At 40.3% G+C, this 15,272-nt stretch overlaps 1 protein-coding gene across 7 annotated transcripts in view; it reads right to left on the bottom strand.

The window, feature by feature from the left end:
- CR1L (complement C3b/C4b receptor 1 like) overlaps nt 1-15,272 on the bottom strand; it is a 101,187-nt gene that overhangs the window by 23,932 nt on the left and 61,983 nt on the right. For 6 of the 7 annotated variants that reach the window (XR_013418497.1, XR_013418499.1, XR_013418502.1 and 3 more), the window contains exons 6-12: nt 13,489-13,665; nt 13,295-13,397; nt 11,922-12,007; nt 9,817-10,035; nt 8,558-8,737; nt 7,844-7,943; nt 1,124-1,209 (exon numbers count right to left, since the gene is read on the bottom strand). Coding sequence is in view for 3 of the 7 variants with exons in the window: in XM_078005120.1 (XP_077861246.1) it covers nt 1,124-1,209; nt 7,844-7,943; nt 8,558-8,737; nt 9,817-10,035; nt 11,922-12,007; nt 13,295-13,397; nt 13,489-13,665 (951 nt within the window). In the remaining 4 variants the exon portion in view is untranslated. The remainder of the gene's footprint in view (nt 1-1,123; nt 1,210-7,843; nt 7,944-8,557; nt 8,738-9,816; nt 10,036-11,921; nt 12,008-13,294; nt 13,398-13,488; nt 13,666-15,272) is intronic. The other variant, XM_078005134.1, reaches the window with a different exon arrangement.

The following is a 15,272-nucleotide window of genomic DNA, read 5'->3' as shown; positions in this document are numbered from 1 at the left end:
AAGGCTTTGCTCTGCTGCCCAGGCTGGAGTGCAGTGGCCTGATCATGGCTCATTGCAGCCTCAACCTCTCTGGCTCAAGCAATCCTCCCACCTCTTAGCTCCCAAGTCGTTAGGACTACAGGTGTGTGCCAGTATGCTCACTTAATTTTTGTATTTTTTGTAGAGACAGGGTTTCACCATGTTGTACAGGCTGGTCTTGAACTCCTGGGCTCAAGCCATCTGCTCACCTAGGCCTCCTAAAGTGCTGGGATTACAGGTGTGAGCCACCACACCTGGCCCAGTATAACATCTTTATTAAATAATAAAAACAAAAAGCTCTGGCAGAACTAATAAAGACAAAGCACAAATACACAATATTACATATAATAAACACGATACTTACAGAAGTAATAAAAAGAACTGGATACTGATCTACAGCCATACCACCCTGAATGCACCCAATCTCGTCTGATCTTGGAAGAACTGAATACTGTGTCCTACTCTACCGTGGGGCAGTGCCCAGTCAGTATGTTGACCTTCTACAAAGTTTGTTCCCACTTATTCTCCCACCAACTGGGTTTGAAATTGCTGATTTCCTCACATCATCACCAAACCCAGGATTATACACATTTTATATTCCTTGTTAGCTTGCAATTACTCATTCCCTTTGCTCCCCAAAATGTAGAAAGCTCATCTTCCAAACAACTCACAGGGAAGATGGCATGATCCCATTTAGACAAAGAATAAGAAGGAAGAAAGAGCTGCATGGCTTGAATAGCCGATGTGATACTAAGAGCTTGCAGAGAGGATATAGGGTTTATTTCACTGACTTTGTATTTGTTGACTTCACTGAAGAAAATGCTCTTCAAACTGCGAGGTGTTCAACAGAGGAGGAAATTGGGGGCTGTTTAAATGAGCTCAAGACTAGTTTAAAATAAATTAGACCTTGAGATAAGAAAGAAAAGCATTTCTAGGTGAAGGTGGAAGTTTGGGATGCTGTGAGCCATTCTAAGGATATGACTGGATTCTTCAAATATCAGAAGGATACCATTTCCAAGAGGAATGAGATTCATTCTTTGTGATTCTAGGAGGACAACTCTAGGATTAAACAGTGGGGTGAATGGGGAAAGAGACTTCAACTCACGTTGACAAATTGGCGGCTTCGTGCTCCAATGGGCAGTATTGCCTGAGATGATACATTCAGCAGATGAGTGACCAATGAGTCGGTGCCTAAAGGCAAACAATGGAAAATAATTGTGCTGTACATGCCTCATCAACGTCCTCACAGCATGCATATGTGGCAAACCAGAAGGATTACAATGTAGGAGAAGTCTAAGGCCTAGCCTAAACTTTACTTATTGTTCCCAGCTTTTCTTCTTTTTCCTATTCTCTCACTATTGAAAGAAATATTTCTGCTCTAACTTCTCCTGGCCCACTTTGCTTCTTAATATCTTGGCTTCATTGTGGACTGTACCTGGCACCAAAATAAAAAAATATATTTTGTAGACCTGTTTGACAATTTTTTTTTTAAAGTTCTGTCTTTTCTCATATTATTTCTGCCATTTTTTGTTTGCATATTCCCTTAATCTGTGTGTGTGTGTGTATGTGTGTGTGTGTGTGTGTGTGTGTGTGTGTATAATACTATGTCATTTAATTTGAGGCATGCTTTTTATAAATACAAGATTTGTTGCTTTTGATCCTATCTAATAGACCTGGTTTTTTGACAAGAAGATTAAACCAAATGGATTGAAATAAATTATATATTTGATTTGCTTTTTTTGTTTGTTTGTTTGTTTAGACGGAGTCTTGCTCTGTCGCTCAGGCTGGAGTGCAATGGTGTGATATCTGCTCACTGCAACCTCTGTCTCCTGAGTTCAAGCCATTCTCCTGACTCATCTTCCCGAGTGACTGGGATTACAGGCATGTGCCACCATGCCCAGCTAATTTTTGTATTTTTAGTAGAGATGGGGTTTCACCATGTTGACCAGGCTGGTCTTGAACTCCTGATCTGAGGTGATCCTCCCACCTCGGCCTGCCAGAGTATTGGGACTACAGGTGTGAGCCACTGCGCCCAGCCATGTCATCATTCTTTCACTACCTTTTTCATGATTTCACAATGTCCAATGATGAGGATGAGGAGAAAGCAATGAATAAAATGACCTGACCCAAACATGAGGGGGCTTATTTCCGATGACAGAGACAAATGCATTCCTTGCTATTCCTTTTCCTTCCCTCTTACTTACTATATGGAACAGATAGACTCAGCTGTTTTAATCATTCTAATAATTTGGAAATTAAACTTAATATTTTTTTCTAATTAGGAATTTAATTTTATATGTGTTCATGTATATTGTGTTTATATATGTGTGTGTATATATATATATATACACACACGATACATATATTTAAACCTACTTTCTGAATTTCAGAGTCAAATTCTGTATAGTCAGTCTACTCATGTTTTCTGTAAGTCTAGCCTGCCTTTTCTTGCTTTCTCACATTTTCTACTTCTATTGATATATTCTGTGACTTCACAGAGATTATTACTAAATTACAATTACATTGCCAGTTTTTGTGTTTTTTTTGTTGTTGTTATTGTTTGTTTTTACCACTTTTCTATCTCATTGAGATTTCTTTTGGAATTCATCATTCTCCTTTTTAAAAATTTGCTTATGAATTGCCTGGTAAGCATACTTAAATGGTACATTTTTTGTGTCTTTGCTTATCCTTTAATGTGTATCTGGAGCCTGTAGGTGTGAATATTAGCTTGGCTCAAGAGAAATGCTATCTTACACAATTTAGTGTTGTGCAGAATCAATGTGGTGGCAATAAACTTACTTCTTCTGCAGGTATTATATTTTTGCATTTTATTTCTGGAATCTGAGTTTTTTTCTCTATCCCTGAAACACAGAAATTTCCCTAGTAATGGCTAGGTATGGGCTTATTTACTTACCCTTCTGGAATTTTTTTTTACACGTATTTTGAATCCTAACACTGTCTTAAATATGTCTTCTCTTTTTTTTTTTTTTTATTTTTTTAGACAGGGTCTCATTCTGTCACCCAGGCTGGAGTGCAGGGGTGCCATCATGGCTCACTGAAGCCTCAACCTCTCGGGCTCAGGTGATCCTCCCACCTCAGTCTCCTGTGTAGCTGTGACTACAGGCCACGCCGCCACGCCCAGCTAATTTTTATACTTTTTTTGTAGAGATGGAGTTTTGCTTTATTTCCCAGGCTGGTCTCGAGATCCTGGGGTCAAGTGATCCTCTTGCCTCAGCCTCTCAGTGTTGGGATTACAGGTGTGAGCCACTGTGCCTGCCTGTCTTCTCCTTTTCATCTTTTCCCACTGCATTCAGGGAAAATTTGGTTAACTCTTCTTACTCTTAGCTTTAATTTTCTGCAATATTCAGTGTTTATTATACACACACACACACACATGCAGACGCATGAAATGAAATATATAAACACACTGAATGCATATATTCATTCATGTACAAACTTCATGGCTAGTTTCACAAAATTATTTGTACAACTGAATCTTGTTAAAACTATGAAAAGGAGAGTGTTCTGAAAGTTTCCCTGGTTTCTTGGCAGTAAATCTCTTCTGTAAAATTTCTCCTGATTTTTAAAAATTGCTCTCTTTTACATGTATTTCCTGTTTTTTTGTCATAAGCTCAATGGTTTTCTACTTTATGCCATAGAGAGGTTCACACTTATTCAGCAATGCAAGATGAGGTAGGTACAGTTAGGAAATTTATCAATTGTATTTTTTAAAATGCTCAAAAAAAAAAAAAAAAAGAAAAGAAAGGAGGACATTGGATTTATTCCAATTTTACTTTGTCAGATTCTGGGTGCTATGGTCTGTGAGGCCTAGGCTGGTAAATACGCTGGACACCACAAGCTTCCTTTCAGTGTTTGTTGCGGTGGCACAAACGTATCCCCTACTCACTACCTGGCTTAGCTGTTCCCATGAAGAGTGAGCTTGAGGCAGAGCCTCCACTGTGTGCTGAGCAAGGCTGAGCACCAATAACTGGGCAGTGCACTGTGAGCACCTGATGCTTCACATTTTCAAAGGGGCTCTGTTGTAGGTTGAAGTGTCTCCCCCGGATATGTTGAAGTCTTAATCCCCAGTCCCTGTGAATGTGATCTTATTTGGAAATACAATCTTTGCAGATGCAATCAAGTTAAGATGAGGTCACTAAGGTAGGCCCTAATCCAATATGCCTGATGTCCTGATAAAAAGGGAAAACGTTGGACACAGACATGCACAGAGAGGAGAACAGAATATGAGGACACAGACCCAGAGGGAAGATGGCCATGCGAGGACCGGGACAGAACAAATTGGAGTTCCGCTGCCACACACCAAGGCAGGCCTGGGGCTCCAGAAGCTGGAAGACGCAATGAAGGATTCTACCCTACAGGATTCAGAGGGAGCATGGCCCTGCCAACACCTCGATTTTGGACTCCCATCCTCTAGAACAGAACTCCAAAAACTTCTGTTGTATTAAGCCGCCCATTTTGTGTTACAGACATTCCTCAAGGATCTTGCAGGTTCAGTTCCAGAACACCACAATAAAACAAATATCACAACAGATGAGTCATATGAATTTTTTGATTTCTCAGTGAGTCTAAAAGAAGTTGTGTTTATACTATACGTAGTCTATTAAATGTGAAATAGAATTATATCTGAAAAAAGTCATACTTTAAAAAATGGTTTATTGATAAAAAATGCTAAAGATTATCTGACCTTCAATCAGTCGTAATCTTTTTGCTGGTGGAGGGTCTTGCCTCAAGGTTGATGGCTGCTGACTGCTCAGGGCGGTGGTTGCTGAAGGCTGGGGTGGCTGTGGCTATTTCTTAATCTAAGGCAACAATAAAATTTGCCACACTGACTCTTCCTTTCACAAATGATTTTGCTGTAGCATGCAATGCTGTTTGATAACATTTTACCGTCTGAACTGCTTTCAAAATTGGAGTCAATCCTCCCAGATATTGCTGCTGCTTTATCAACTGAGTTTATGTAATATTCTAAATCCTTTGTGGTCATTGTCACAATGCTAATGTCATCTTCACCAGGAAGAGACTCCACCTCAAAAAAAATCACTTTCTCTGCTCATTCATAAGAAGTAACTCCTCATCTGTTCGAATTTGATCATGAGATTGTAGCAATTCAGTCACATCTTTAGGTTCCGCTTCTAATTGTAGTGTTCTTGCTATTTCTATCACGTCTACAGTTATTTTCTCTACTGAAGTCTTGAACTTCTCAAAGTTATCCATGAGGGTTGGAATCAACTTCTACCAAACTCCTGTTAATGTTGATATTAACCTCTTCCCATGAATCATGAATGCTCTTAGTGGTATGTAGAATGACTACTTCTTTCCTGCACTTTTCAACTTACTTTGTTCAGATCCATCAGAAGAATTACTGTCTGTGGGAACTACAGCCTTACAAAATGTATTTTTTTTTCCTTTTCTTTTCTTTTTTCTTTGAGTTGAAGTCTCACTCTATTGCCCAAGCTGGAGTGCAGTGGCATAATCTTGGCTCACTGGAATCTTCACCTCCTGGGTTCAAGCGATTCTTCTGCCTCAGCTTCCCGAGTAGTTGGGACTACAGGCACATTCCACTATGATGGCTAATTTTTGTATTTTTAATAGAGACGGGGTTTCGCTATGTTGGCCAGGCTGGTCTTGAACTCCTGACCTCGTGATCCGCCCACCTTGGCCTCCCAATGTGCGGATTACACCGCCCCTGGCACAAAATGTATTTCTTAAATACTAAAACTTCAAAGTCAAAATTACTCCTTCAGCCATGGGCTGCAGAATGGCTGCTGTTGTCAGCAGGCAGGAAAACCACATTCATCTCCTTGTCCATCTCCATCAGAGTTCTTGCCTGATTAGATGCAAAGTCAATGAGCTCTATGTAACATTTTGAAAGGAATCTGTTTTTCTGAACACTAGATCTCAACAGTGAGCTTAAAGTGTTCAGTAAACCATGCTGCAAACATACCTCTGTTGTCAGGCTTTGTCGTTCCATTTATAGACACAGGCAAGGCACATTTAGCATAATTCTTAAGAGCCCTAGGATTTTTAGAATGGTCAGTGAGCATTGGCTTCAACTCAAAGTCACCAACGGCATTAGCTCCTAAAAAGTCAGCCTATCCTTTGAAGCTTTGAAGCCAGGCATTGGCTTCTCCTCTCTAGCTATGAAAGTCCAATAGATGGCTGTTTTGCCTATGTAGAGAATCTGCTATTTATTTTAACACATTCATCAATGATCTTAGATCATCTGGACAACTTGCTGCAGCTTCTACATCAGCACTTGTTGCTTCACCTTTCACCTTTATGTTATGGAGATGACTTCTTTCCTTAAACCTCAAGAACCAACTTCTGCTAGCTTCCAGCATTTTTTTTTTGAGATGGGGGTCTCACTCTGTCGCCCAACCTGGAGTGCAGTGGCACAATCTCGGCTCACTGCAACCTCTTCCTCCCGGGTTCAAGTTATTCTCATGCCTCAGACTCCCGAGTAGCTGGAACTACAGGCAACCTGCCATCATGCCTGGCTAATTTTTGCATTTTCAGTAGAGATGAGATTTCACCATATTGGTCAGGCTAGTCTTGAACTCCTGACCTCAGGCGATCCTCCCGCCTCTGCCTCCCAAAGTTCTGGGATTACAGGTATGAGCCACTGTGCCGGCTGCTTCCAGCTTATTTTCTGCAGCTTCCTCACCTCTGTCAGCCTTCACAGAATTGAAGAGAGTTAGGGCCTTGCTCAGGATTAGGCTTTGGCTTAAGGAAATGTGTCTAGTTTGATCTTGTATCTAGAGCACTAAAACTTCTTCCATATCAGCAATAAGGCTGTTTCACCTTCTTATTATTCATGTGTTCACTGGAATAGCACTTTAAATTTCCTTCAAGTACTTTTGCTTTGCCTTTACAACTCTCCAGCTGTTTGGCACACGAGGCCTGGCTTTTGGCCTGTCTTGGCTTTCAACGTAACTTCCTCACTAAGCGTAATCATCTCTAGCTTTTGATTTCAAGTAAGAGATCATGACTCCTCCCTTCATGTCAACACTTAAAGGCCATTGTAGGGCTATTAATTGGCCTAATTATAGTATTATTGTGTCTCAGGGATTAGAGAGTCTTGAAAAGAGGGAGAGAGAAGGGGACTGACTAGTCCATGGAGCAGTCAAAGCATGCACATTGATTAAGTTTTCTGTCTTATATGGGTGCCGTTCGTAGGGATCCCAAACAATGACAATAGTCACATCAAAGATCGCTGATCCCAGATCACTGTCACAGACATGATTTGGGATATTGTGAGAATAACCAAAATGCTATACACAGACACGAAGTCAACACACACTGTTGGAAAAATGATGCGTCTGACATGCTTGTCGCAGCGTTGCCACAAGCCTTCAATTTGTAAAAAGCATAGTATTTGTGATGTACAATAAAACGAGAAAGGCCTGCACTTGGTGACGGCAGCCCTAGCAAGCGATCATGCTGTTACCAGTAGTGGCTGTTTGTTCTCTCACACAGCCACTACATGCCCTTCCCTTTCTTCCAGCAATGCCTACTCTGCATCAGGGTTGTTTGTGTGCTTTGACTACTACACTCCTATTTCTTTTCCCTTCCCATCCAGTGAATGGCATACTCTTTATATGTGCACTGCCCTGGTTTTCAGCAAGGATACATATTTTTCCCCTAATCTTCTTCTATCTTTGTTCATTTCAATCATGAGTTGATACCTGTGTTCAAGCCTCTTAAAAGCAGGTGGCAATAGCCTAGTTTCCTTCCTGAGATGTGGTTAGAAGGTAGTATTGCTGTGCTGGAACTCTTGAACCAAGAGATGTTGCTGCCAACTCACCCTGTAGTACAAGAATAGTTGATTCTGGATCCAACCTGGATGTCTGTGATCACATGCACTGTGCCATTCACTGGATCTGGAGGAGTTTTACATGATTTACCTATGGGAAAGAAAGTATTTTGGAGCCAGGTAGAGTAACCTGAACTCTCTTCAGTACATAAGGTCTCAACCTGCATGTAGGTTCCTGAAGAAAATACGCAGTTCTGATGGTTCCACAGATTTTGCCACCTTGAGAAAACTCATCAGAGCGCCTAAGGATCAGCCACCTACGAAGTCCCACTTTCAAAAAGACCTTCCCTCCAGATCTAACTAGATCTAGATTTAGATCTGTGTAGAGACCTTGCATCCCTTATCAGAATGTAAAAGTCATTTATGACATTATATACTACCAATGTATTTCAAAGTTTTCAAAGGATTTCTTCCCACCTAGTCATTCCAACAGAATTTTTCTTCCTACACACTTTTTATTTCCTAATTTAGAATCGTTTGTTATTTACTTTCCCATAGGGATTGAAGATTTTCTCTACAAATATTCCTTGAAACATTCTCATGAAGTGAGCATTTCAAGCAATAATCAAAGATGACCTACAAGAAAAACTCTTACATCCACCCATCTGAACACTTTTCAAAAAAGGTTTCTCATATCCCACATTTGAAAAAATTAAATAAGAAGCTTTGGTAGACATGGGAAAGACACAATGCAAGTTTACTCACGTTTACAGACACCTTTGGGACTCGACCACACCAGGTTATCTAGACATGTGATAGAGAATGGATTCTCGTAGTACTCAGGACGGCATTCGTACTTTAAAGATGTCCCAATGGGAAAGTCAGATGCATTGGTTTGGGTTTTCAACTTAGCAAATGGAAAATTATCTGGGGCTTTACAGTTACCTAGAGACCATGAAATCAAGAATATCTGAGTTAATAAAAATATACCCAATGTGTTTCTTCTTTTCTCTCCCTTGGTAGATTTGATGACAGAAGAAAAGAAATTTCTAGTTATGAAAAAAAAAAAAAAAAACAAGAAAACACAACACCAAAAAACTTCCCTGCGTGTTTGAAGGGAAGCTTCCATTAACATAGGCTTATAAGGAAATATATTATCTGGAAGGCTAGTCTGCTATCTGGTCTTTCTACTCATGTAATTTATTTTATTTTATTTTTTCTATTTTTAGTAGAGTTGAAGTTTCACCATGTTGGCAGGCCAGTCTTGAATTCCTGACCTCAAGTTATCTGCACCCCCCTTGGCCTCCCAAAGTGCTGAGATTACAGGTGTGAGCCCCTGCAGCCAGCCAGCCTATTTTTATTTATTTATTTATTTTTGAGACAGGGTCTCTCTCCATTACCCAGGCTGGAGTGCAGTGGCACAATCTCAGCTCACTGCAACCTCTGCCTCCTAGGCTTAAGTAATCCTCCCATCTCAGCATCTTGAGTAGCTGGGACCACAGGCACATGCCACCATGCTCAGCTAATGCTCGTATAATTTAAGGTAAGGATAGCTCCGATTTAATTTTTCACATTTTTAGGAAGCCAGAAAGAGTATTCCTGCTCAGGTTCCACCTTTTGTGTCTGGTTTCTTTGTACTTCAAGGCATCAAAACTCCAATGAGAGGCTGACAAGCATGGGCAAGAACTCAAGACATTTCCTGGCAGGAGCCACTGATTTTCTAGGTCAGATTTCTAAGCCAAACATTTCAATAAAGAGATTCACCAGCATTTGTTTTTAATTCATATGATTCTAATGAAAGACATTTCCATCACTCACCGCCTCCTTCTTTTTTTCACCAGCCCCTCCAGCTGCAAAGGTCATCAGGATCTGATGTGTTGACCTACCTTAGAACCATTTGTCATTGGTTTGGCATTCCATTGTGGCAAATGCACAAAGAAATACCACATTGTAATTATGGAAATATGGAGGGCCTGCGTTAGATATTCTGAACCCATTTGGGATGTGGGGAAATGAGCACTAACCCAGAATTCCACAGCGAGGGGCGGGGCTGCTCCAAACCCCATTCCCTTGAGGGTCACTTGTGCAGCGGATGGTGCTCTCCCCAGTGAGGTCGAAGGTCATCCCTCTGTCTGGGTGGGGGTCACATGTGTAAGTTACAGCTTTTCCAAAGGGAAAGACTTCCAGAGGTTTTCCTGTGTGTCTCCCATTAGGAATAACTGGAGGACTTGGACAAAAGATTTCTGGAAAAAAGACAAAAGCCCTAAGTTTCATTCAGGAGTTTCCCCAGAGGTATTCTGCAATTACAGGGTGCTATGATTGGTGTTGCTGAAAATATACTAAGGAGGTGACAGTAGACATTAGGCCTTTGAAGAGTTGGATTAAATGAGATGTCATTGAAAGCGTATTGCAAAGTGCAAAAGAGATTTTTCTATCCTGAATCTTCCAGATAGTAACGGTTCCTGGACAATAGAAACTTTACAATTTTAATGAAGTAGCAAAACATTTGAAGAAGAAAAATAACCACTTTGAAGTGTTACTCATTCATTAGTCAATATATATTAATTGAGCACTTGTCCTGTGTCAGTCACTTATCAGGATCCTGGGGATGCAGTGCTCAGGAAGGAGCCTACGTTCTTGGGAAATATTTCTCAAATGCATATATGTGTGCTAATCATCTTAAATAGGTGAAAACTTTCACTGATTACTTATTGATACTGATCATCAACCTCTGTGATAACATTAGCCCTGTCACAGTGAACTGAAACGTAGTCAGGCCATTATAAAAAACTCCAAATGGATTCAGATTGCTTTGCTTTTGAAAATGTCTAGGTCTGTTGAATTATTTTCTCTTTTTACTTTCTGGGTCAGGTTTCAAGTTGTTACTCCTTTCTAGCATCTATTGATTTCTTTAGAACAGTCTCTCCCTCATTTCTAATTGGTGTTTTTCCTTAGAACTGGAATTTGAAAGAAGCTACTTTAACTAGCAAGAGTTATGAAAAATAAGAGAAAGTTTGAGTAGTCAGTCAATGAGCTTTCATGCATGATAGTAGCACAGACATTTGTCATGCTGCTTCAAGGAGCACTGGATTAGTTAGACAGCAAGAATCTCTATATAAGTTTTGTTCTTACAAAATTTTCCTCTAAAAAGCACTGTAAGATGTCCAAGTATATTTCTAACAACACAAACATTTTAGTAAAATTTCATGGTTTTCTAAAGAAACATGTTTTCCAATCGTTAGAATCAAGAAATGAAGCAAAGTTCTATCTACCATTGGGGAAATTATAAATGGGTAGACTAGGAGAAATCAGTAGTCTACTGATTATTGAACATATGAGGCTCATTTTGAAAAAGTGACTTATTATTTATGAATCTCTCAGCATAAATTATTTGGATACATGTTTTGAGAATTTAAGGAGTCTCAAACTGCTCACTCTGTCTAATGTTACTCCCCACTTTTCCCTCATTCTTGATTGCTTTGATCTATTATCTATAGCACCTAATTTTTTTTTTTTTCCTTGGCCTTCTCCCCACCTGAGTAAAATATGAGGACAGGGACTTCACTCATCTTGTTCATTGCTGTAACTCCAGTGGCTAGATGAACAGAGGCACAAAGTATGTGATCAATAAATAATTGATTAAATAAAGGCATGTTTAATATTTGTGTATTATCAAATATATACACAAATTGTAGACTGACTGCACATTGATTGGAGAAAAAAATGAAAAAGAAAGAAGGAGGGAAGGAAGGAAGGAAGGAAGGAAAGAGAGAGGGAGATAAGAAGGGAAAAAAAACTGAAGGAAGGAGAGAAGAGAAGAAAGAAAAGAAGTAGAGAAAGAAAGCAAATTGTTAAAGCTTCACATTATCTAATCTCTCCTGACCTAGAAGCACACTACCATAGGATTTATCACAATAAAACAGAATACAAAATGACAGACAGAGATCAGATGGTTCCAAAGACAGGTGATGTACACATTGATTCACAACAAAATATTATTAAAATAAGCAATTTTCAAATCAATAATTCAGACTAGAAAATTGAAGAACCACATTAGGGGAGGTCATGGGTCAAATACTGAACCAATGAAGGGGAGAGACTGGCCTGAAATGTTACTCCTATTACTCACGTTCACACACGGGAACACTGCTATTCCAAAGGCTTTCCATTCCAGCCAAGACACAGTAACTAGCAGAGCTGCCTTTTAATCGAAATCTAAAGAAGAAAATAGTAGTGAATAGTGAGCCAAGAGGCCACATAGTTCACAATCTAAGGCCCAACCCCAAATCTCAGGATTTTGAGGACCTGAGGCCAGCAGGTGACAGATGTGCAGAGGGTACATTATTCTGGAAAAATCACAACCTCCAGAAGGGAGCAATATAGAATGACAAAATGCAGTAGCTTGGTCACATGACAGTCCTGCTTGAATTGAAAAAGGTGGTCACAAAATAGCCACCATCTTCTTGACCCAGGACCCAGGCTTGGAGTTTCACTGATTACTCATTGTCATTATAAGAAACCCAGTCTTCTAATGCAATGCCTTCCTAACTCTGAACTTGGAAAAGCAAATAAAACAACTCCCAGTTTGGACTGGAAAAGTGAGAAATAGCTGGTGAGAGAACAAAGATTGTCCTTTTGTCTCCACATCTGTGATGGCATGAAGAAGGCTCACAAGGGCAGTTTGGGCTGCTGAAGAGTAAGCGTGAATATTCTAGGGGAAAAAGGAAAGAAGAGAGGACTTGATTTTTGTCTGCAATCATCAAAAATTCTCAATGTCTTTTGGGCCCCAATGCCCTTCTAAATCTTACTGGGTGCTGGTATTTGGAGGCTGCCAAGATTCTGTGGAACATTTTGGGATCAGGTGCTTTGTTGCCCATGCTGGTCAGCTCCCATGTAGAGATGTGCACCCTATGAAGAGCACTAGATGGACATAAACAAGTTAATGATCTTGCCGGAAATATTAACAGCAGCCATCAGGACCCCAGCTCAGAGCCCAGAGCCCATGACTAGCAAGACGATATATGACTGAATTTTTAAAAATTGCTAACTTTTTACACTTTCAGTCCTATTACAAATTTCATTATTGATGGTTTAAAGAATTTACTGAAATGATTCTTAAATGATCCTAGATCTTTAGAATAAGCTTTTTGTTACTTGTATTTTTTTCTGGGAATCTCTAAATTACTCATATTCCTTTTTGCTGTTTTGAAATTCTAAAATTTTGAAAATAGGATTTTTTAAACTTACGCTGTTACCTATATATTCATAATAGTAATTATACTTGCCTTTGAACTTGCCAGTTAATATATGGCCCAGTGTCCTCTTCATATCTCATGTTATTAGTTCTATATGTTTCTTTCCTTTCTTCCTATTTATGCTTTCAAAAGTTCATCTCTCTGATTGCGTGTGTGTCTGTGTCTGTCTTTTTAAAGCCACATCAAATCTCCCCTTTTGGGACTAATTCCTAACCCCAATTTCAATGTCCAGCAAGCTCATACTCACCCTTCATCACAAACAAAATCCACTTTTGCTCCAAGCTGGAAATTAAGTGGAAATAGCACACGGCCATTAAGAAGTTGGCCCAGGAAGTCATCACAGGATTTCACTGGAGAAAAAGAAAAATGAATGGAAATAACTGGCATGTGCAGAATAAAGACGCAAGCTAAAAATATCAAGCCAGATAAGAGTCTAGGCACCTTCACATCTGGGGGCTGCAGGGCTCCAGTCTCCCTGGGGTGTACAGCGCAGAGACGCAGCCCCTCTGAGGTCATAGCCGGGCTCACAGATGTAGAACACTTCCTGCCCAGGCCAAAAGTTGTCCTTGTCCCTTTGGGTATGCTCACCATGCAGGACATCTGGAGGCAGCTGACATACTGGGAAGAGAGAAACAAAGTACTGCTAATTGTGTGAAAATAACTTTTTTCTCACTGTTAAATTGGCCAAGGGAATAATAATTACAAATCTGTATATAATAAAAAAGGTAGAATAACAGCCTTATTATATTGATAACAAACTAAATACACAGGGCAAGGAAGATGTCTTGCCATTAGTCATAGAACTGACACATTGCAGAACTGTGACTAAAACAGAGGTATCCTCAATTCATTGCTTTTCATCTAAAGTATGCAACTAACATTCCGCAATGGACAGTTCCTTGTAGAATGCTTCCAATTACTGTTCACCCAGTACAAAATTGGGAGAAATGATGGATTTTTATATCTTTGTACTTCCTTTCTAGAAAGGCATCATCAATTTAGTCTTGCATTTTAGGCAATAAAGGAGTGCCCCTGCCCATGTCGCATCTAATAGGTCCCTCCGTCACCTATCACACCGGTGCAACAAACAGCATCCACACATCTATTCTCATCTCCTGTCAAGGCTTCTCTCAGCGGCCACCTGACATAAGGTGGTAACGAACTATGGGCCTCTCTTCACGCTACGAAGCAAGGTGCTGTCTAGTCATTAATTTCACTCCAGTGAGAAGATGGGCAACTGTTGAACAAAATCTAAAAGACCTACTGTCACCATAATGAGAGTGTATATTTCAGGCAACATATTGTAATGGTAGCACTGGCTCTCTCTTAATATAGTTGATCTGAACTCAGGAAATCAGAACACATTTGGGTCTCAACTAAATTACATGAAACTGCTATAAAATGGAAAAAATAATTTCAGTTTGGCTTTGAGCAGACCAGTTCCCTTTTCTGGACTTCAGTTTTCTCAAGCATCTGGGGCACTGGACTAGAAAAATGACTTCTTTAAGGAGTTTGTAAATACTCTGATGCTGTAATGTCCATTTTCAGGGTTCATCACCCAGTGTTTCCTTGACTAATCAATGCCTGGTGATGTAATATTGAGGTGCTGTGCTGGATAAATTTTTGTTGGCTCCCAGTCTCACACTTTTGGACTGTCTTTTGGCTGCTAGCAATGGAAGCCTTAAAACTACAATCATTCATCTTCCTTGATAGCTGGGCTCTGGTTAGGTTCTGCCAGTTGGAGGCATATATACCGAATTAAAAGGCAGGATGAGAGTAGAATCTGTTCTACTTCTAGAGGTGGCTCAGGCAGTGGCGGTATAGATGGCTTCAGTGAGCAGTTACAGCTTCAGTTCTGGCGATGCCAATGACGTTGGCTCCAGCAATATCAGCTGCATTCTGGCAGCAGTGGTGGTTCCTGCAGCATTAGCAGCTTTCAGGGAGCTGGCTGCTCGGTGGGAGGGGCTGGCCATTTCAGCATCAGTACAGGCTCCTGTGCTCTAGACTGGCAGCCACCGTAGCTCCCTGATCTCTGGTAACTCTGCCTTCGTCTTATTGCTTTTCCTGCCCTTCTAACATCTTTGTGACCTATTAGCTGTGATATGGTTTGGCTCTGTGTCCCCACCCAAATCTCATGTCAAATTGTAATTCCCAGTGTTGGAGGAGCCTGGTGGGAAGTGACTGGATTATGGAGGTGGTTTCTAATGGTTTAGCACCATCACCCT

The sequence above is a fragment of the Macaca mulatta genome, chromosome 1, assembly GCF_049350105.2.
Source record: "Macaca mulatta isolate MMU2019108-1 chromosome 1, T2T-MMU8v2.0, whole genome shotgun sequence".
Lineage (NCBI taxonomy): Eukaryota > Metazoa > Chordata > Mammalia > Primates > Cercopithecidae > Macaca > Macaca mulatta.
The sequence above is the reverse complement of the archived record's forward strand: the minus strand, read 5'-3'. Positions and strand labels throughout refer to the sequence as shown.